General features: G+C 46.9%; 1 protein-coding gene across 10 annotated transcripts in view; it reads right to left on the bottom strand.

The window, feature by feature from the left end:
* ATP2B4 (ATPase plasma membrane Ca2+ transporting 4) overlaps window positions 1–23,217 on the bottom strand; it is a 167,087-nt gene that overhangs the window by 65,885 nt on the left and 77,985 nt on the right. For all 10 annotated transcript variants that reach the window (XM_077928960.1, XM_028734184.2, XM_077928965.1 and 7 more), the window contains 2 exons: window positions 22,480–23,082; window positions 658–855 (listed from right to left, as the gene is read on the bottom strand). In XM_077928960.1, the coding sequence (XP_077785086.1) occupies window positions 658–855; window positions 22,480–22,675 (394 nt within the window). In that variant the 5' untranslated portion in view covers window positions 22,676–23,082. The remainder of the gene's footprint in view (window positions 1–657; window positions 856–22,479; window positions 23,083–23,217) is intronic.

Here is a 23,217-nt window from a genome sequence, read left to right as displayed (position 1 = left end):
AGTGGAATTCAGAGGAATCTTACACAATGGAGCAGAGGGGCAAGAAAAGCAGGTGGACAGACTGCTGTGACAACCAGATAGGAGTGGTGAACCTGCTGAATGGCTTCATGCCTTGAAGCATCTATTGTCATTATTAGCAGTAGCATAGAATAATAGAATTCATGGAATCAGAGTTGGAAGGGTCCCACGGGCCATCTAGTCCAAGCCACTGTAATGCAGGAATCACTACTAAAGAATCCCTGACAGATTCCCTGTAGTAATAGCATTTACAGGCAACTCCTGGTTTAGGTTTGTAAGAATGATGTGCGATTGCACATGCATGCAGAGTGCCGTACTCAGAAGTAGCCCCCAAACATCATAAAGACATCATGAAAGGGGGTGGAACGGGGCAGAGTAGGGCATGAATATTGCCTGTATCAGATTTCTTAGTTATTTGTTATGCAAAAGGTCTCAAAGCAACTAACAACACATTTCGAAACCTAAACATAGATTCATTATAGCATTATACACACACACTACCAACCATTCATTAAAATATATACTACCTCTCCCCACAACACCCCTCCCTCCCCAAAGGTCTGCCATTTCCCCACAGGGTCTCCCTCATGCAGCCCTGGGAGCCAAGCTACATAAACAGAGAAAGTGCAGGTTACTTACTTTCATTATCGCCACCAGGAGGGTGATAGAAAGACAAGCCCAGGGAGATTATGGCTGCAATTTCCAAGATGATTAACGTGACATCCTGAAGTGCTTCCCAGACTAACTGCAGGAAAGTTTTGGCCTTTTTGGGTGGGATGAAGTTCTGGCCAAATGCTTGCCTTCTTTTTTCCAGATCCGCGGGGTTCCCAGAGAGGCCTGCGAGAAAGAGGGTGTGTGGAAGAGAGAGCAAATTAAAAGGGAGTATCAAAAAGCATGATTACTTTGAACCCACTCTTTATGCCCACTTTCCTTCATCTTCCACAGGTTCCATTATGTATATTACAAAGTACTTCCCACCCTGCGAACAGTAGAGCTCTCCTGCAGTAGAAGTTTGCAAATAAATATTGCAAACACGAAGTTGCTATGTCAAAGAGAATGAATGAGAGGTGGAGAACCACTTGCAGCTCAAGGGTAGGATTCCTTTCTGGAGGACACAAGCCAGCAGTGGGCGGAGCCAGAGGCAAAAGTGGGTGGAGCAAGAAATGTAAATGTTACCTTTTTATCATAGGTGAATTTGCACTCACACACTCCTCTCTATCCTCCATCCAGACTGTGTAACACTACTTTATTTAACAAAATTAACACATCACTTGGCTTAATAAAACCTCTCAGCTGCTTACAAGAAATATAAACCTTATCAGCAAAGAACAGTTAAAAACAAGTACTGAAATTTTTTTAAGAGATAATTAAAATTAACAGTAAAAGATAAACACATGTGAACATCTATATATCTGGATAGGCTTGCCTAAACAAAAATGTTTTGAGCAGGTGCAGAAAAGAGTACAGTGAAGGCATCTGGCTGATGTCAACAGGCAGGGAGTTCCGAAGTGCTGCCACCCTAGAAGACTGATTTCTAACAGCTGCAAAGTTCAAGGACACATTCCAGCCAGGCAAAAACTTTCAGGGTGCAAAGCAGGGCCAATCAGGGGTCTGGCCTAGGCAGAATTCTGAGGGTCATATGAAGGCCCCAGACATTTCAGCTCCCCACCCCTGCTCAAGACATGTTACAGTCTTGGAGAACTTTGGTATCCCAAGAATAGAATACTTTGTATTTATTATCACGCAGGCATGGAATCAAATATTTTCTGTGAAAATCCAGAGTACCTCCACACACATCCCCTCATCTTCTCACTTTAACTGACAGTGTACTTAACACACCCACCCACATTGAAAAAGAAAAAAGACAGCTGCACAGATTGGTAGTGATTGCTACACCTGTCTTTTGGGTGTCTTTCTTACAGCTGTTTAAAACCACATCCTGCTCCACAGGAGTTCAGGAGAGGGAGAGGAAGATCTACATTTTTTAAAAAGAAAACTTTGTGCAGAATAAAGAAGGAATAGGAGGATTAGTAATTAGGCAAGGCCAAAAATTCAAATTACTCTGCATAAGTTAATCACATAATTGGGATTTTTGAAATGTTAAGTGTACAGAATCCCATTTTAAATGCAAGACAACCAGGGTCCACTTCCCAGATAACAATGTGCATTCGGCTGATGATCAAAGCAGCAACATAGGAAGGGGCTTAGCTATTGTCTCGCTTGTGGCAAGTATCCAAAAGATGTTGACCACACAGGTCAACAACCCATCCATCCGGCATTAGGATTTTCATCAAAGAAGTTATTTTCACATGCATTCTAGGAACAGAAATGTCTGCAAAATAAGAAGAGGCCTTGAAACCCATTCCCACCAATCAGATGGTACTATTTTGCCCAAGCTCTTGCTGCTCTTCAGAAACAAAGGAGGAAAGCCAGATGAGGCTGCATGGCAGCTCTCACTTGAAGAGAGCAAGGTGTCAAGGATGCCGGTGTTCCCACCACCCACAGATTTTCCTGAAGCCCAGATAGTGGGGCGTGAAATACCAAACAGGAGCAGAAGGAGCCCTGTGATCTTGCATGACTAGCTTTGCTCAAATATCAGGTCGGAGGGTTCACTCTGCAATCTACCAGGGTGATCTGGGGAAAGGTGGCAAGCCAGCAAGTGAGGTGAACTCATTTCACGGTTGCCAATTCCAAGGCAGGCTATTGGGGTGTGTGGGGGGGGGGGAGACATTCTTGGCACACAATAGAAGAAAGAGGGATTCAAGTAGGCATGGGAAGACTCTCATCTCTTCTCCACTTCAAATCTATGACCATGTTGGTCAAACACCCCATCTTATGAATTCTTAAAGAGTCTGGCTCCTGCTACCTTTTACATGGACCAGCTAATTAGAAATTAAACCTGAGCTGACTATGCATTGACCAGTCTCTCTGCTGCAGGGCTGTCTTAAGCATATGCAGCGCTGGGGTGCAAAGATCTGCCCGGTGCCCCCCCCCAGTTGCCCAGTCCCAGGCGCACAGGAGGGCAGAGCCAGCTGGCCACCTCAGCGTCTCACTGGCTTGGTTGCCCTCGAACTCGTGGCACAGCGCCACCCACAGCAGAAGAGCCCACCACGGTGCTCCAACAGATGGGCAGGCTCTTCCCCGAACTCAACTTTTGGGCCCCGGACTATCGGCCTGGTGCCTCTGAGAGCCCAGCGCCCGGGTTTCCCACACCCCTAGCACCTATGGGTAAGACGGCCCTGCTCTGCTGGAACTGGGGACAGGAGCAGCAGTGTTTTCTGCTGGAGGACTGGGTTTCCTGAATTAGCTGGGTGGGTGGGATGGAATAGCCAGCCCCTGAGATCTCTTTCAGCTCTGTGATGGCAGCTGCCAGTGCTGTGCCACTGCCTCAGCTTTAGGGGTTAAAAGGAATCACAAGGCTGTTGGGGGCATCGTATAAATACAACAAGTGTGGAGGGATTTTTCCGTTTGAAGAGGCACATTTTGCCATTTTTAAACCAAGAAGTGACCTGATAATGCGTTTCTTTTCACAAGTGCCTACTATATTTCAAAATAAAATATTCTTTCTGACACATTATTTCTCTCTCTCTCTCTCTCTCTCTCTCTCTCTCTCTCTCTCACACACACACACACACACACACACACAGTCAGCTTACACATTTATTTCTGGATCAAACTGGACACACTAATAAATATATCCTTGAATATATTAATATATATTCTTTTTTTTTGTTATTATTACGAAATGAACAGCACCTGTGCCACTGTCCCCCTCCTAGATTGGAATTCTGGGCTGCAGATTCCCTCCCCTTCCCCACAAACTCTTCACACATCAGTGGGACTTTCAAATCCCCAAAATAATTCATGCCCTGCAAGCACAGATACCAAACAATCTGCGGGGGGCGGGGAATGAACCCCACTGCTGGAGCTAAGCACCTTATAATAATAATTTTTATTACCATAGAGCCTAACATGAAACATCCAATTCCTTTTACGACTAAAGGTGTTTACCAGGGTAGTTATAGCAGATATGAACCAAGTGGCAAAACTGCCTCAATTTATATTGCAAAGAGACAGCATTTTCCTTGGGAGAATGGAATTTATGAAGGAAATGGGATAACATGGCCATGCAACAGCTGCAGAGAGGTTGAATACAATATTTTCATTTTTCTCCCATGCTTCCTTCAAGATCTCAGGTTGGTGTACATGACCTTCTCCATCCCTACTTTATTCTCACAACTCTGTGAGGCTGAAAGATGGTGACTGTCCCCAGATCAGCACTGGGGGTGAGTCAGGATTCGAACTCTTCTTCCCCTGGTCCTAGTCTCACACATGAACCCCTATGCCATGCTGGCTTTCCTTCAATGATGTCACCAAGTAGGCTAAACCCAATGAATGACCACGCATGACCAGGTGGATGTGATGCCTCAATACAGCAAATGACCAAGTTTAAACAGTAACACCTTGGCAGAGAGAGATTGAGCACATATTCATTGCTTGCCCATAGCTCGAACCATGAAGCCCTCTGTGGCCTAGAACTATGAAGACTCCTTCTCCCAAGGACTATCACTCTGGCTTTTAAGGTCTTCTCAAATGTAATAGTTGCCAAAATGTCCGACTGCCACTTAAGACGCTCAGAGTCTTGGCAGCTCCCACAATGCTTTGCTTGGGCAGGAAAGGACAGAATAATGTCCCTGCGTGGCAACAATCTGGACGGCGCTTTCTTTGACATATGGGATGCTGCTAGGGGTTCCCAGCAGGCACATAAGCTCCGGAAAACTTGCCACGCTGTCTGACTGGTGACTTACACCTCTCCCCTCCTCTCCCTGCAGATGAAGGGGCAGGAAATGGAAAGAAGAAACTTGAGCTTACTGGAGTCTGCTGGCTCAAACAAATGTCCAGAGTGAAGAGAGAAATCAATGTTGCTTTTATCCAAAAGCAAGCAGATCAGAGCAGCTGGAAAACAAGGCAGCTCCAAGAGAGGAAAGCGGGGAGATCAGGGTGCAGCCAATGCAAGCTGCTTCATCCTCCTAGCTTTGGGAGAGAAGAAAGGATACCCGTCCCTACACTGATATTTCCCGAGCCAATTTTTTGTAGAGCTAGGACCTCTGGCTGGACCAGAAATGAGACCTGAGTGGACTTCCAAAGATTTCCAGAGACCAGTGGCTGATTGGGAATGTTCAAGGAAAAGGCGAAAGATTTATACGATCTGAGGAGAAGCCAGAGTATTGGTCATAACATTATGTTGGTCATAACATTGGTCATAACATTATGTTTGCTGACTGGGAACAGTTATGGACCACCGGTATAAAGTTCACGGCATGTAATGCCTTAAGAGAGAATATTATGAAAATGATTTACAGGTGGTACATGACCCCAGTCAAGCTTGCAAAAATTTATCATTTGCCCGATAATAAATGCTGGAAATGTAATGAAACCGAAGGTACTTTCTATCACCTTTGGTGGACGTGCCCGAGGATTAAGGCCTTCTGGGAAATGATCTATAATGAAATAAAGAAGGTACTTAAATGTACCTTTCATAAGAAACCAGAGGCCTTTCTCCTGGGCATGGTCGGCCAATTGGTGTCAAAGAGAGATAGGATGTTTTTTATGTATGCTACTACAGCAGCAAGGGTTCTTATAGCAAAGTATTGGAAGACACAAGAACTACCCACGTTGGAAGAATGGCAGACGAAGGTGATTGACTACATGGGACTGGCCGAGATGACAGGCAGAATCCGCGACCAGGGAAAAGAGACGGTGGAGAAAGATTGGAAGAAATTTAAAGATTATCTTAAGAACTGTTGTAAAATTTATGAGTGCTAAAATGTCAAGGGTATAGGAAAAAGAGGATTACAGCTGTAAACGACTATGTAAGAGAGAAGGAGGGAAAAAAATGAGTAATCAGTTAAAGAGGACTTGCTGAAGAGATTTTGAAATAGGGATGCAGAAAGGGGAGGTATGGGGAAGTCGGAGAAGTAAGATTTAAGAAAAGAAGGTTTTGAAATTATATGTGTTTATGTGTTTGTTTGTTTGTGTATTGTGTATTGTATTGTCTTTATTATGTGTTGGAAAATCAATAAAAATATTATTTAAAAAAAGGGAATGTTCAAGGAAAGTTAAATTGTCAAGGCAGTCGACTTTGCCCCCAAGCGAACCCCCAAGTGAAGAAGTCTCGGAGCCAGGGGAATGGTGGTGGGATGACAATGAGTGGTCAGAGGGAGAAGTGGGAGGACGAGGAGGTGTCGGGAACTGAAGATGCAACAGGATTTAGTGAGCAGGAAGAGGCTATGGCAGAGCGTGGTTCGGACTCAGAGGAAGGAGAGGAGGGGGGCCAGGATACAAAAATGAAGCAGACTGCTGAAGAATCATGGAGTCTCCCCCTCCTGCTGTGACCAGCTCCCCTTCTCCCTGGTCTCCCAGAACGTGCAGAGAAATGGAAGAGGGTGGAACAACGGGAGACAGAACAACAGAACACTAGCATTCTAGGGAAGAAACCAGGTGAGGAGCCTTAGACAGCTGTGGGAAGGTGGGGACCTTCAGTCCTCATGACTGCCTCATTGGGGCAAGACCTACTGGAAAGAATTACTGGGATCACTAGAACTGCATTGTTTTGGTTTCTTTGAATGAAGCATTAACTTCACTGATACCAGCATGGGTGTAGCCAGGATTTATGTTAGGGACAGCAGCCTTCATATTAGGGGGGCAGAACCTCAGAAAGTTAAGTATTTTTATGGATTTACTTGATGGGGGGCTATGCCCATGGACACTGGTGTTTTTTATTGCTGACCTACTCCTGATTCCGACTCCTGAAATTCTGGGGAAAGATTCCAGAGAGGCTACCATTTCTTTGCCTCCAAACTCCACCTCTGCATACCATTTAATGAGCATTACTCCAAGGTGGATTGCCTTTCCCAATGGGGCACCCTTCGTATATTTGGAACTATAACTCCCATCATCCCTGATCATTGACAATGCCAGCTGGAGCTAATGGGAGTTGTAGTCCAAGCCATCTGGCATGCACTGGGCATGGAGAAGCCTGGTGTATACCTTAATATTTACTTACACACTATTTTATGTACAGGAGTACATTCCCCTACAAGATGAGGTGTGCTTAGTGAAGAACTGTGGACTATTCTGCAAGCTCTCTCCTTTGTTCTGCTTTCCAGAAAAGAAATAGGCAGAGGCAGCTTGAGAAGAGACAGAGGGCTCAACTCTGGTAACATAACAAGGAGTTCTCACCTTGCTTAAACTCTTCCCCAAGTGAGAACAAAAGCAATATAAGGGTGTGCTACTCAAATAACTTTGTACAAACACAACCCTGAGATTGTGTTCTTTAATTACTCCAATATAACAGCTTCATTCTTGGGAGCGATTTCTTGCAACAGATTCCCATTGGAGGAATTGCACACGGAAGTGGAAATCTATGTGGATTTTACTACAAAGGCCTTGGAGCAGGTCCCTATCACCTCCTGTTCAGCACCCACTCTTGGGAAACACATGTTAATGTTTAATGTATGCTCACAGTATACAGAGGCAGCTAGTCCCTGTCCCTGTTCATGCAACTCCATTCAAACTACCCCCCCCCCCGCCCCGCCCAGGTCCCTCATCTTGTCTTTTCCAAATCCACACCAGGCAGAGCAGAGGCTGAAGACAAATCCACCCCTTATAGCCGCCACCCCCCCCCCCAAAGTAAGTGAAATACAATTCACCACAGAAAGCTCATTCCTGGTTTTCTCTAAAGGAGGACAGGAGGCCCACTGGACCAGACTAGATGTGTCTCCATTGAAGTGGGCAAGCTCCATGCTCTGGGTCACTTTGCCTCAAATCAATCTGTCATTCTCCAAAGTAGGCTGGGGACTGATGGTGATGGGTGCCACTGTGGGCCTGGCTTCCCAGGAGCAGCCTTGCCACCATGTCCCACGATGTTGAGGGGGCAGGGCAGGAGTGAGGCTGGGGTAGTTCAAGCACACCAGAACAGCCAATCTGATGCAATGAGCTGCTCTTTCTTGGGTATGCTATAGCTGGTCTTATTGACAACACATTTTTCTCCCAGCTACAGTACTCGCTCCTTCCCAGGCTCCTGTATTTCATGCATGCTGCCTTTCTTCTACTGTGTCTGCAAATTATTGGGTTGTTTGGTTGGAGTGTGCTTGTCTGACACCCTCCTCAATCAAGTTCTGGCTTTTGTTTTCTTTTAATCTCTTGCAAGCGCCCTGCATCCACAAAGCCACCAGCTGTTTGGGTGCACAACTATGCATCCAGCTACTAAGAGGAAAACAAATAAACTGTACACTGTGTGAAAATGGGGCTTCACTGACTGTAGCTGTATAAAAAGTACAGTGGATAAAATAACGACAACAACCAAGCCTTATGAAGAACGGTTGAAGGCGCTGGGTATGTTTAGCCATGGAAAAGAGGAGAATGAGAGGAGATATGATAGCCATCTTCAAATATCTCAAAGGCTTTCACATGGAAGAGGGAACAAGCTTGTTTTCTTCTGCTCTGGAGGGTAGGACTCAAACCAATGCCTTCAAGTTTTAAGAAAGGAGATTCTGACTATGGAAAAACTTGGTGACAGTAAGAACTGTTTGACAGTGGAACAGTCTCCCTCAGGAAGTTGTGGACTCTCCTTCCTTGGAGGTTTTAAAGCAGAAGTTGGACGGTCATCTGTCATGGTCATGGATGCTTTAGCTGAGATTCCTGCATCTTTAAAAAACAACAACCCAGTAGTAAAATAATTTAAAGCAAATTACAGTCAAGAGAATATATATATCGGGGTCAAAGGCCAGGACAAAGAGGTGAGCCTTCAGCATACAATGAAAACAACATTAAGAAGGTGGCAGAAGCACTTCTGTTAGGGGAAGGAATTCCACAGCTTAGGAGTTGCCACAGAGAAAGCCCTGTGAACCTGAAATTTACAGGGAGGAAACATTTCGTTTGGTGTTGCTTATGGCTAATATCATGTGAACTACACAGCTTAAATGAGAACACAAACACAAAGTAAACTCCAGAGTGGATAAGCCTTAACACCAACACATACAATTGTAATATATAAACCTTAGAAACAAGCCCATCACAGTTACTAGTCAGCAGTTTTATTTTACTAGCCTGCTAAGGTGAGCAGCCTCTTCCTGTGCAGCTAGCATGGAAATGTAAGCTCCAAGCCACTTAGCAAGTTAGTTGCTGTTTTTATACTGCCTTCTGCCCAGCATGCTGGCAGAGAATAAATGGAGCTGTGTTTTTCCATGCTGGCCAGAAGCCTCTTCCTCTGTGGTCAGCATGGAAACTAAGAAGGCTAGCAGAAGAGGGAAGGAGCCATCCGCCTCTCCGCTGTCAGCACACTCACTTGCCTACACGGAACTCCTTGTTACCCATGCCAACCGGGCAAGTTAGATGGAATATATGCAGTGGTTTGTGGAGTAACACCTGGGAAATTGGGGTTCTAGTCCCCCCTTGTCCATGAAGCTCACTGGGTGATCTTGGGCTGCTCACTGTTCCTCAGCCTAATCTGCCTCACAGGGTTGTTGTGTAGATGAAAATGGGGAAGGGGAGAACCATGAATTAGGTGGGATAAAATTGCAAATAATAAATAAACACCGCCTGCTAGTTCAGGGTACCTCATGTGAGAGACCCTAATAATAGCAAAGGACTCATGCTGACAATGGCAGTACAACCACCAGCTGCAGCGGCAGAAAAAGAAAGAACATTGAAATTTAGCTCTTATTTACTATGTGAGTGCATGCGCACACATTTGTGTAGTTACTGAAATGTCCAAGTTTCAGGCTATAGGTGTATAGGTGTATAGAAATGTCCTAATTTCAGGCTATAGGTGTATAGGAAGACATTAGTGCAGGGTAGCCAATGGCTCTTAAACCCTCAGTAAGTTAAGGACTTCCCCTGCATGTGAGGACAGGCTCTGGCAGATTGAGCGGACGAGATCAATAGTGGGTCTAATGGTCAATAAGGCTGTTTCTGCACGTGCTGTAGAGAGGAGTGAGGGGCAGATGGGGATGGTCAACCTGGGATGGTAGCCCATTTGGGAGAAGGAAAACTCTCATCCTAAATCTCCGCTGCCTTGCAGGAGGATATCTTTGGGAGAAGAAATGGCTAAGGAGTAAGATGGTTGGATGGTGCCTTGTATGCCTCCTTCCTGCAACTCTTGAAACCAAGCTGGCTCTGAGTCTGAGAGGGGAGTCTTGTCTGGGCAGCCCAGGACCTCTGTAAACACTGCCTAGGCTAATGCAACAGTCTGACTTCATCCGCTGAGGCTCACTCCATTGCCTCTTGAGACAGACGGATGCCAACAAGTGCAGAGGCAGCCTTAAAGTGGAGATTGTGAGAACTCAGTTGTGATGCTTTTGGAAATTTCATCCTTCAGTGTCTCTTCTGACAATAAGGAGAAGGTCGGAAGCGTTCGCTTTAAGACCAACCACCGTTCCCTGTTATAACTCAGAGAAGCTTTATTTTCGAATTCTGGCTAGTTCACTAACTAGATTTTAAGCCTGTCTGGGTTTCAATTTGCCAAGAAGAAAGGAGAAGTCCTTTCCCTTCTATCCTTTGTCGGCCTTCTTTGGTCAGAAATCACAATTTCCAAAGTCCATGTACTATGTATGTTGATCTCTCAACATTGATAAAACAAACATTATCATGAGGAAGCTAAAGTTTATTATAAAGACAAAGTGTGTTTGTGGTTTGTGATTTAAAAAGAAGGCTTTATCAGTAGCTAGTCTGGCTCCTATGAGCACGCCTTGAACTCTCTTTTTATCTAGAAAAGGGCAGAAGGAAGTCAACTATAAGAGAAGCCTGTGGGCAAGAAATAAATGAAGACTGGGGAGGGGGGCAAAATAGGAAGTTTAATGGTTATGGGAAGAAGCAAGAGATCTAGAAGAAAACGAATGATTGGTTGCGTATTTCTTGAAGTATAGGGATTTCTCCACATGGTGCATAGCTAAACTTTGAAATTCACTCTCACAAAACATAGCGATGGCCACCAACGTGGATGGAGGACTAGTGGCAATTTCCCACATGCATGACAACTGTCCAACCTTTTGGTTTCTAATAATGTAACATTTAAACAAAATGTTTGTAAAATGTAGAAGTTTCAGTACTACTTTGAGAAGGAGGTTAAAAAAGTTGTTGTTGTTGTTGTTGTTGTTAATTATTATTATTATTATTATTATTATTATTATTATTATTATTATTATTATTATTATTATTATTTTACAGAACAACAACAACAAAGACTGTGAAGATTCAGAGAAATACCCATGTCCAGCAAGCTCAATAGGGGAAGAGGATGGTTATAACTCAAAGACCCATGTCTCAGCTTCAAAAAGAAAAGTAGCAAAAGAAGGCACACATTATTTTTCTTCTGTGAAAGTATCCAAGTTCAAATTACAAGGGTGACTCAAATTAAGGGGGAGCGCAGGAATATTTAAAGCAACAGGGATCCTTTAGGAAGCATTCTGCTGGGCGCAGAGACCAAAACTCTCTCCATCCCCCAACACAGGGTCTCAGCAAACCTTAAAATGAATTCCATGATCACAGAATGGCCTGAAGACGGCTCTTGAGATGGAAGCAATTCTGAGTCATGAGTTTCTCCGTGATAGTGATAATTAGACAATGCACACTGGGCTGCCTTAACCTGAATGGGTTTTCTGGAGACGGGAGATTAATTTGGGTTCTTTTCTGATACAAACTCAAAAGCACGAATGCCAGCTTCAAAAGCTAATACACTGATGAGACTCCCTTTCTTAGATACATCACATTCAATTTCTAGTGCAGGGATGGGGAACATTTCCCTTTCCCCCTGTTGAGAACAACATTACTTGGAGGGAATCTGTCAGGGGCTCCTTGCCAGCAGTGGGTAGAGCCAAATCAAAATATAGGCTTGGCCACCTCTTAATCTTTCTCTTTCTGCCACCACATTTCCCTTTTCTTCCTCACCCATCAGACTGCGAGGGGAGGACCCAATTGCTCTTGCCAGAGTCTGAGCTGTCTGCATGCAGAGGGCTTAGGAAATTAGACTGAGGGCTGAAGGTTGCTCACCTTTACACTACTGCAATTAGCTGAGGAGAACCTCAAGCTGGTGAAAATGGCCTTTACGTCAACTAAACACAACTAAATCTGGCACTTAAAATGTTTTGCCTTTGATCCTGAGCACTGCGCTGGTCTCCAAAGGGCTCGTTGCTAAGTAGAGAAGGGCAGATGAAGCAAAACAGGGACTGATGGGAACTGGGCATGCACATTCCTGGCAGCAGGTGCTGCTCTGCTTGGCTAGGATTCAGCAGCACTAGTTGCCCACAGAGTACTCCTATATTTTAATAGAGAAAGACAGATAGTCTCAAGAGACAGCTTGAATCAGCAAAATGGATTCAATAATTTTTTCATTGCTCACAGGAAAGTTTCCGAGCCTGCCATGCAACTCTGCTGAGCTGTGTCCAAATTTGGCATGCAGTACTCAAGTTATCCAAACTCTGGAGCTGTGTCCGGAAAGCAGCTTCCCCATGGCAGATTTAATGCTAAAGTCCTACTGCATGAGGGTGTGGCTGGCATAGTTCCTAGGTAACATGTACATTTTAGGTGCATCGATATTTAAAAGAATCTTGACAGGAAATGCCCAGAGTTTTGCCAGCGCACCTTGCTTTAAGACGGTCAACCCAGTATTTCAATTGACTTCAGCCTTTTCAGATGTAACATGGGACCACACAGTCTCCACTCCCCAGCTCTTTTGTGAACATAAGAAAAAGATCAGAAGCATGTCCTTTAAAACAAACCACAGTTCCCTGTTATATCGAAACTCAAGATGAACTGTGGTTTAAGATCCTGGATTGTGCACAAGCTGGATTTTAAACAAACCACTGGCTTATTTATGCAGCAGAAAGCCATGGTTTTCCCATTATGTCTGAGGCACATCTTCATCTGGACAATGGAAAGCATTGTGTAGGAGACTGATCTTAGGGATGGTAAGTCCTGACTCACAACTGGGTATTGTAATCCAACCTAAGGTGGGTCATACCACAACTGTCTCTTTTCAAATGGTTCTTAAGAATAAGACAAAGAAGCGATGCCAGATGTATGTGGAAAGAGAAGGTGAGAGTAGGAGCGAGAGAGAAGGAGAAATACTACGGAGAAATAAGAAAACACTGAAGAGAGAGCTCAACACACGGTTTGTTTAAAAATTAGACATATGACCCTTGTTGCTGGTTGAGGTTAAATGTGGGTCCCAAGTCTGAAAAGGTTGGAAACTATCAACAATGGGATTGCTTCGCTCTGGCCTGTAGACTGTTGAAATTCAAGTCAACCTAAATATTTGTTTCCAGCCCATTCCTCACCAAGTTGTACTCTAGGAGGCCCTGAGTTGAGACACTCCACTTTCTCCCATTGTTGTCTACAAATTTTCATACAGAATCAAAATGGAAGACAGCATTTTGTGTTTGGTAATTGCTTTTATTCTTTTCAATAAAGTTTGTAAAGGAAAAAAATAAAAAGTGGGGAAACTTTGTCTCAGCACCCTAAAGGCTGCAATCAGGGCTTAATTTTGAACCAGACAGAGATATCCCAGCTTCACAGTGTATTTTCAGTGCCAGTGTCTATAACGTCTGTCAACAAGAGAGGTGTTGAAGCTTATATCCTTAGCAATAGTAAAGAAATGCCATCAGTGTTATAACTCCTTTTCTGAATGCATTCCCAGCCAGGCATCCACCCTGAAGCCTCAATTTGTAGCAGCTCTGCTGCTGCCAAACCACTGAGAGACTGCATGGGCCTCCCCATCTGATCAGTAGCCTGCTGGGAAGATGTGTGGTGGTGAGAACAATGGAATGGGATATTCATATACCTTCCAGGTACATGAGAATACATCACAGCAAAGCAGCTCCCACACTGCAAAAGGGGCCTATACCTAATCCAGTTCCTCCCCCTCACCTCCATAGCCTGCAGCCTTCCCTCTCTGCCAATGAATTCTCAAGCAACTCAGAAGGAGTATATTATCTGGATAAATCGAGCAATCTCGCACTTCCACAGGCTTCCACGCAGGTTGCCTACAAATGCACGCTCGTTTGAAAGGCAGAGAAAAGACTCCTGGAGGGAAAGCCAAAAGCTGAAGGCCTGGGGAAATAAGACTGGTGTGTGGGGCGATGTAACAGATTCTTTGCCCAGCCCATGGAAAAAACCTGTTCCCATCAGGCCACTGATGATGTGGAATGTCTCATTACAGGCAACAAAACCGTCTCAGCCTGCCAAGGTCAAAAAGTAGGACAAAGAAAGAGGGGGCATGTGGAAGGGTAATGGCAGAGGGCAGGAAGCAAGAAAAGGCTTGTGGCATGTGCGATTGTATACTGTTGAGTTGTTTTGCAGCAGCCTCAGATGCACCGAGAGCAGCAATAAACCAAAGTGAGATCATTTCATAGGCTGTGAGGGGTGGAGAAAAATCCAAGTGTGAGAAGGAGGCAGAGTTGAGGGCCAGAACACTGGGAAAGATATGGCCAGGGCAATGACTAGGCCCAGTCTCTCCCACCCACCCCATGACCCTGCCCAGCCAAAATGCCCCCAACATCCATTGTGGCACAGTAGGTCCCAGGACTGAGTGAGAGGATAAGCAGTGACTGTGGCAAACACATTGCGACTCCTTTCTCCCCACTGCTCTAGTCCAAGGGAGGCCCTAGGCTGGTTTGAAGGGTTCTGGGAGAAAATGGGGGCCCTTCTGGGCAACCCACATTGGAGCTACAGAACAGAAACCAGTTGGTAGAGGGGTCACTAAAGAGCTTAGGAACATAGGAGCCCTGCTGAATCAGACTAAAGGCCTACCTGGTCTAGCATCTTGTTTCCCACAAAGCCCAACAAAATGCCTATGGAAAACCCACAGGCAGGACATGAGTGCAACCACCCTCTTCTGCTGTGGCTCCCCAGTGACTGGCATCAAGTAGCATACACAGAGATACAGTGATACCCCGCAAGACGAACGCCTCGCGAGACGAAAAACTCGCAAAACGAAAGGTTTTTTCGTTTTCGAGTTGCCTCGCAAGACGAATTTCCCTATGGGCTTGCTTCGCAAAACGAAGCTTGCCCCGGGGACAGCGGGTCTTCTCTTTTGAAGCAAGGGGCGGCGGGAAGATCGCTTCTCCCCACCGCCCCTTGCTTCAAAAGAGGTCCGGGGGCAGCGGGAAGCGCTTCCCGCTGCCCCCAGACCTCTTTTGAAGCAAGCGGCTGCGCTTCTCTACGCAGCCGCTTGCTTCAAAAGAGGTCCCGGACCTCTTTTGAAGCAAGCGGCTGCGGGGAGATCGCTTTTCTCCGCAGCCGCTTCCTTCAAAAGAGGTCCCGGACCCCTTTTGAAGCAAGCGGCTGCGGGGAGATCGCTTCTCTACACAGCCGCTTGCTTCAAAAGAGGTCCCGGACCTCTTTTGAAGCAAGCGGCTGCGGGGAGATCGCTTTTCTCCGCAGCCGCTTCCTTCAAAAGAGGTCCCGGACCCCTTTTGAAGCAAGCGGCTGCGGGGAGATCGCTTTTCTCCGCAGCCGCTTCCTTCAAAAGAGGTCCCGGACCCCTTTTGAAGCAAGCGGCTGCGGGGAGATCGCTTTTCTCCGCAGCCGCTTGCTTCAAAAGAGGTCCCGGACCCCTTTTGAAGCAAGCGGCTGCGGGGAGATCGCTTTTCTCCGCAGCCGCTTCCTTCAAAAGAGGTCCCGGACCCCTTTTGAAGCAAGCGGCTGCGGGGAGATCGCTTTTCTCCGCAGCCGCTTCCTTCAAAAGAGGTCCCGGACCCCTTTTGAAGCAAGCGGCTGCGGGGAGATCGCTTCTCTACACAGCCGCTTGCTTCAAAAGAGGTCCCGGACCTCTTTTGAAGCAAGCGGCTGCGGGGAGATCGCTTTTCTCCGCAGCCGCTTCCTTCAAAAGAGGTCCCGGACCCCTTTTGAAGCAAGCGGCTGCGGGGAGATCGCTTTTCTCCGCAGCCGCTTCCTTCAAAAGAGGTCCCGGACCCCTTTTGAAGCAAGCGGCTGCGGGGAGATCGCTTTTCTCCGCAGCCGCTTGCTTCAAAAGAGGTCCCGGACCCCTTTTGAAGCAAGCGGCTGCGGGGAGATCGCTTTTCTCCGCAGCCGCTTCCTTCAAAAGAGGTCCCGGACCCCTTTTGAAGCAAGCGGCTGCGGGGAGATCGCTTCTCTACGCAGCCGCTTGCTTCAAAAGAGGTCCCGGACCCCTTTTGAAGCAAGCGGCTGCGGGGAGATCGCTTCTCTACGCAGCCGCTTGCTTCAAAAGAGGTCCCGGACCCCTTTTGAAGCAAGCGGCTGCGGGGAGATCGCTTTTCTCCGCAGCCGCTTCCTTCAAAAGAGGTCCCGGACCCCTTTTGAAGCAAGCGGCTGCGGGGAGATCGCTTTTCTCCGCAGCCGCTTCCTTCAAAAGAGGTCCCGGACCCCTTTTGAAGCAAGCGGCTGTGGGGAGATCGCTTTTCTCCGCAGCCGCTTGCTTCAAAAGAGGTCCCGGACCCCTTTTGAAGCAAGCGGCTGCGGGGAGATCGCTTCTCTACGCAGCCGCTTGCTTCAAAAGAGGTCCCGGACCCCTTTTGAAGCAAGCGGCTGTGGGGAGATCGCTTTTCTCCGCAGCCGCTTGCTTCAAAAGAGGTCCCGGACCCCTTTTGAAGCAAGCGGCTGCGGGGAGATCGCTTCTCTCCGCAGCCGCTTGCTTCAAAAGAGGTCCAGGGAACACCTGCCCCAGCCGCCCCGCTTCGGAACGCTGCTCCGAAGCGGGGCTGTGGGGCGGGAACCTCGCACCCTGCCGCCGGGCATCGGAACGAGGTCCTGGACCTCTTCTGAAGGCAGGCGGTGGCAAAAGTCTTTGCTCCCCCCGCCTGCCTTCCCGGGACAGCGGAGACTTCTCCGCTGCCCCGGGCGATCTTAAAATGCTGGCGGGCGGGAGCGAAGCGTTCGCTGCCGACCCCCAGCATTTTAAAATCTCCCCGGGGCAGCGGAGACTTCGCTCCCGCCCGCCAGCATTTTAAAATCGCCCCGGGACAGCAGGGGCTTTTAAAATGCTGGCGGTCGGCAGCAAAGACCTCCTGTCCCCGGAGCTTGCAGGGCGGGAGGTGGGAAGAAGGGCTTTTCTTCCCACCGCCAGCCTTCAGAACAGCCTTCTGAAGGCTGGCAGTGGGAAAAAAGCCCTTGTCCCCCCCCCAGCCTTCAGAAGAGGTCGGGGGACAGACTGTCCCCGGACCTGGTCTGAAGGCGGTTTCCCTAGGAACGCATTAATTGATTTTCAATGCATTCCTATGGGAAACCGTGCATCGCAAGACGAAAAACTCGCAAGACGAAGAGAATTGCGGAACGAATTAATTTCGTCTTGCGAGGCACCACTGTACCCCTAAAGATTTGCTCCCCACAGTGCTCATCTGTGCAATGGGAAAGGCCATAGCAAAGTGGGTAGAGCATCTGTTTTTGCATACAGAAGGTCTGAGGTTCAATCCCAAACCATACTGAGGAACTCACGATTAAGATTTCAAGAGGCTAGATCAGGCTTCCTCAACCTTGGTTTTTGGCCTACAACTCCCATGATCCCTAGCTAGCAGGACCAGTGGTCAGGGATGATGGGAACTGTAGTCTCAAAACATCTAGAGGGCCAAGGTTGAGGAAGCCTGGGCTAAATGGCCACATGACAAATGTTTCATGCAGCCCCAGCTAACTAAAGATCAGTGTTGGAAGCTACTCATAGGAAGAGGCACACTTCCTTGTGCAGAATCCACCCAGCTCAGTACTGCCTACACTGATTGACAGCAGCTCCCCAGGGTTTCAAGGAGGAGATTTCTTTTCAGCTCCATCTGGAGATGTCAGGGGCTGGATCTGGCATTCTGCATGACAAGCATGTGCTGTACCCAAATGCACCTCCCTCAAATCCCTTTTATCTGACCTGTTATTTAATCCATCCCTACCCCCCACCCCAATGCTATCTGACGACTTGCTACCTGACAGATACCCTGGCTACACATGGCCAGAATGCCCTTGCAGGCGCGAGCCTAGAACGACACCCCTCTGAAGTTGGGATAAGGGGCGGGGGGGGGATGCAAGTTGGTTATTAATTTTAACCCAATCAAGGTGTGCCTGGTTTGCTCCTGTGAGACCATGGCTCATCACCCAGTGGGCCATCCCCAGCTGTATGCGCTCACCGCTTGGCAGAGGAAACACATGCCTCGGTGATCCAGATTTGGCATTTCCACCAGGACAGCCCCCCTTCTCTAATTACATCTTTAGATTGTCTTTCCCTTGCCACTTCCTGTTCCCAATTGCAGCTGTGAAATATGCTAATCCGCTGCTTACACCATGAGAAACAAGAGAGCTAATAATAACCTGCAAGTTTTCAAAGCGCGCACACAGAAAAGAGTAGTTTTCAGCATCTCACCCCTCCTAGTGCAGCTGCCATCCCACACTGGCTGACCCCATGCACTGTGTGACAACTGGCTGGGACCAGCCTGTTTACTTTGTGCTCACTATGGCCTCCCCTACTAGGAATCCTTTAGTGCTTGAATGGAAAGTGCCCACTCTCTGTTTCAAGAAACACAGCTCAAGTGAGACCGCCCCTCTTCTTTGGATCAGCTGGTGTCGGAAAAATGAAGATCCTTTAAAGTTACACAGAATTCTTTGTTTGGGATAAACATCAAGGGGGGGGGGCGCAGAAAAAAACACCTCTCTGCCTTTGAAGTGCATCATAGTACAGTGGTACCTTGGGTTAAGAACAAAATTCGTTCCGGAGGTCCGTTCTTAACCTGAAACTGTTCTTAACCTGAAGCACCACTTTAGCTAATGGGGCCTCCTGCTGCCGCCGCGCCGCCGGAGCGCGATTTCTGTTCTCATCCTGAAGCAAAGTTCTTAACCCGAGGTACTATTTCAGGGTTAGCAGAGTCTGTAACCTGAAGCGTATGTAACCTGAAACGTATGTAACCCGAGGTACCACTATATTTCTCAATGTAATGCTATGTCTGCATATTATGAGTTTCAGCTTGATGAGGATGGGGCCAGCCAGCACAAGAGATTATGCTGTCTTAAAAGGTGAACCATCACTGCTGCCTTTCCTAGTGAACTGACTTCCACTGCTGTCTCCTCTTGCCCTTCTTTAGTTTTTGCTGATGTGTGAGCAGAGGCCACTCAGACAGTTCTAGGCACTCTGGGGCCCTTCTCACCCCACAGTACAGTCGTACCTTGGTTTTCGAACAGCTTAGTTCACAAACAACTTGGAACTCGAACGTTGCAAACCCGGAAGTGGGTGCTCCAGTTTGTGAGCTTTGCCTCGAAGCCAAACATCCAGCGCGGCTTCCAATTGGCGGCAGGACACTCCTGCAGCCAATTGGAAGCTACACCTTGGTTTCTGAATGTTTCAGAAGTCAAAATGACTTCCAGAATGCATTCTGTTTGAAAACCAAGGTGTGACTGTATGTCTCTTGGGGGAATGGTCCTTCCTCAGAGTGAGGCACTGTGAGTGAGGCAGTTTTGGAGAGCGCATGAGCCACTGCTCTGAAGTGGTATCAAAGGTTCCACATTTTACTCTTGGCAATGGCAAATACTATTAAAGTTTAAACACTTGTAAATTATGGAAGTTTAAACAGGTGCTCTCACAGAGCCAACCACTCAGCCCGATCCATTGCAATGAGGCAAAGGACTCACCTTGTCTAATAGGAGGGCTGGCCCCATATGTGAAAATCTGTCAAACTCAAAAGCTTGTTTTCATCAATTTCAACCATAGTTAAGTTTCAAAAGAGGTTCTATTGTCTGCACTGCATTCCTTGATCTAGAGGTCTCTTTTAAAAGTACCACTCTTTGCATTTAAGATGTAAGGGAAAGACCTGGCACTTTACTGAAGGGGCTTTAGATCAAGGGAGGAACCCAGCCAGGTCTGTGCATTTATGGGTATCACCTACTTGTGTGATGGTTAAGCCTCAGATCATTCTTGTGGGTTCTCTCCCTCTTCATTAATTTTCAACATGTTCCCTTGAGGGTTTTGCAGTTGTATGTTCACTGCGCTAATAGCACCCGCATGCAAATAATATTGGATTGCACTTTCTATTGTGTCTCACCCTAGTGATCACTTTGAATTTTCACAAGTGCACAAAGTAACATCAAAAAGCTGCAACCTGCTCCACAAAGCTCACCTTTAGAACCAAAGTGTGTGTCCAAGTGTATGTGCACCCACACTAAAGTCTCACTAGGCTCCTCCAAAAAACAGATAATCACAATGTCCGATTCACACAATTTTCATCAGAGTTTTTTGAGCATAAGTTGGAGCAGGAATTGTATCATTCTTCAGACTAGTACAAATTGCAGTATGTTGTATGCTGCAACATCTGTGTCAACTTCAAGTAAGGCATGGATCAATGGAAGACTCAACTACAGCAGTTATGTACTTTTACTGTAATATATTAGGAGGATAGGAAACATTCCTTTACATTAAAGCTGCACCTGCTATACGGTGAATCAGAGATCATACAGGGTCATTTAAGACCTTTAAGGATCCCCAGGTACAGATTTCCTCTGAAGTGTAAAGCAAGGGGATAGATGGAGGCTGTAGGACCTTCCACTGCTTTTTCTAAAAGAACAAGAACAACATTTAGATTGCCAACTCAGAATGGACAACTTAGAACCCTATACCACCCAGACCTGCTGGTGCAACCTAGCCAGATGGGTGGGGTACAAATATAACAACAACAACAACAACAACAACAACAACAACAACAACAACAACAACATATTTGCCTTTGGAGACTGTGTGGTCCAGGACTTGAATGCAGCTTGATTAATGAGGAAGCATGAAACACAGGTGCTTTGTGCAAACTATGACTGCACTCCCAGCTGCACTCAAATTCTGCAACCAGGTTGGATAACCCTTACCTCCAACTCTTCTTAATTTGCACCCTCCACTCCAGGGGTCAGCAAAGCTCTTTTGGCTTGGGCTGGTTCACGGTCCTGCAGACGCCGCAGTGGGCAAATGCTATTTCCGGCACTCCTTCCAGTGCGGAGGAGGTGTGCGCAGCTTCCCATTGGCTGCAGGAGCTTCCTGCAGCCAATGGGAAGCCGGCCAGCATTGTGGAAGGTGGTCCCTTCTCTCCTTCATGCTGGTTAAGCGTGGCGCACGGGAGCCAACAGAGTGGGTGTTGGGGGTCCCCAAGTGGACGGGGGGTCCCATGGGCCAGTTAAACAACCCCATGGGCTGCTTGTGGCCCATGGGCCTTAGGTTGCTGATGCCAGCTCTACTCTATGTATTTTACCTTTATATCAACATCAGAAATAATTTAAAACATCAGAGGTATCACTCAGATTGGATATAGGAATCACACCACTCTTTAATGTTTCTGGACCCTGGCCTTCCACATCCTTGTTTCCTCCAGGTGTTGTTGGACTAGACCTTCCATTAGTCCTTACCATTGACCATGCTGACTGGGACTGATGGGAGTGGTAGTTCAACATCACCTGGAGGGAACCAGGTTGGGGAAGACCATTGCATTTTGCATGTCCAAGTTTTAATGCCAGGCAAAAGAACTCAAAAGGGCAAGCATGCAGGCGAAAGAATCCAGCGAAGGGAGATGTGCCACATTGCCAGCAATTGTGCATGCATCCCTTTGAGACATTACAGAAGTCATATTTTTGATGGTTTCACATCACATCTCAAATAGTGGGATAATCCCAATAAGGAATTTAGGTCAGTGACTGAGATCCAATTCACACTGGATTCACAGCAGCTGCTCTATTAGTTTGGCCTATTGCAGCTCCCTGCTCAAGGTGGCTGGTAGATCTGGAAGGGGTTTATTCTCTTAAGCCTCCGAGGTGTATTCTCTTAAAGATTTTACTTCCTGCCCGTGGAGAGATGGGAGGAAACAATCCCACACAGGACCACATTTCTTTCCTACAGGAGAACCGACGATTTTGGCGATGAGTCATGCAACCTTTTAACTTCAAACAAGAAGTGGCTGCCATGGACCGAAGAGAAGGGGAGTGAAGCAGTCATCGCAAGTTTGGCGTTTGTGTGGAACAGCCTTGTTCTTTGTTATCGTGTTTGGAATCTTGATGTACTGTATTTAGAGGGTCTTTTGACACCCATGCTAAAAAAACAACAACCCCAACCTTTTTTTTTAACTTGACAGACATCACACAATGCAAGATCATTTTACATAGATGAGCCCAGCAGATGATTTCCCTCTCTACCCAACAGTGTGAACCGTATGTCTCTTCTGAATTTGTCTAGCAAATTATCTTTGCAACTGGGGGGGGGGGTGAGGTAGCCTTTGCTGCCAAGCTGTCTAATTTGTATGCAGATTATTGGTCCCTGGCAGATGATTTATATACGCGAGCCTAACTATGCAGATCCAAGACATTTGAACTTGAACTCCTTATTAACTGACACAGCCACTCAAAACCCAGGAACAGTTTCAAGCAAGAGGCCAGCTTTCTCCAGGCCTCCATTTATTTCCCTACTGGGGCAATACATCTCCTTACCTTCCACTGGTGAGGTCTTCAATCTCTTGCAAATATTATGTACACCCCCATAGGTGTCGTTTATCCGGTTCACAGCCTCTCCACTGCGAAGTTCCATGAGGTTCCGCAGATCCATAACAGAGCAACCAAAGTCCCCCTCATGGTTGCCCTCAACCACAGAGTTCCCAGGGTGGTGATCGGCAGAGTTGTTCGTCATCTTGACAAAAGCAGAGTTGGTTCAAGCAGAGAGCAGCACAAGAAATGTTGTCTGCAACTTTTTCACTTCTGTGTCTCTTTCCTCAACGGAAACAGAGCAGGTAATGTAAACCTCTGAGCTCCACGCAGAAAGCAGCCCAGTTCTGTGGCCTGTATGGCACCAGAAGCAACGCCTCTGGGGGAAACGGAGGATCCTGGGTTAGAGGGAAGGGCTGGCAAGGGGGTGGGGATACCAGCGCTTCCTTTTGCAGTTCCCCAGGTAAAGCTGGTGAGCCTAGCCAAGCCCAACTTCTTCCGATGAAGGTGTAAACAGGATGCACATGTTACCGTGGAAGCAACCTTAGCAACAGCCAGTGTGCATCTCCCAGAGAAAGAGATGGGCTCCCTGGATACTGTCTTCAACTGAAACTGCAAGACAAGGAAACAAAAATTATAAGTTAATAAGAGACCCAAGAGGACAGTTTATATACACATGGGTGCAGCAGAGGCAATGGGAAGTATCCATTCTGGGAATGAAATTGCAAGGGATGCAGCCAAGTTTAA

This window comes from Podarcis muralis, chromosome 5 (genome assembly GCF_964188315.1).
Source record: "Podarcis muralis chromosome 5, rPodMur119.hap1.1, whole genome shotgun sequence".
NCBI classification, from domain to species: domain Eukaryota; kingdom Metazoa; phylum Chordata; class Lepidosauria; order Squamata; family Lacertidae; genus Podarcis; species Podarcis muralis.
The sequence above is the reverse complement of the archived record's forward strand: the minus strand, read 5'-3'. Positions and strand labels throughout refer to the sequence as shown.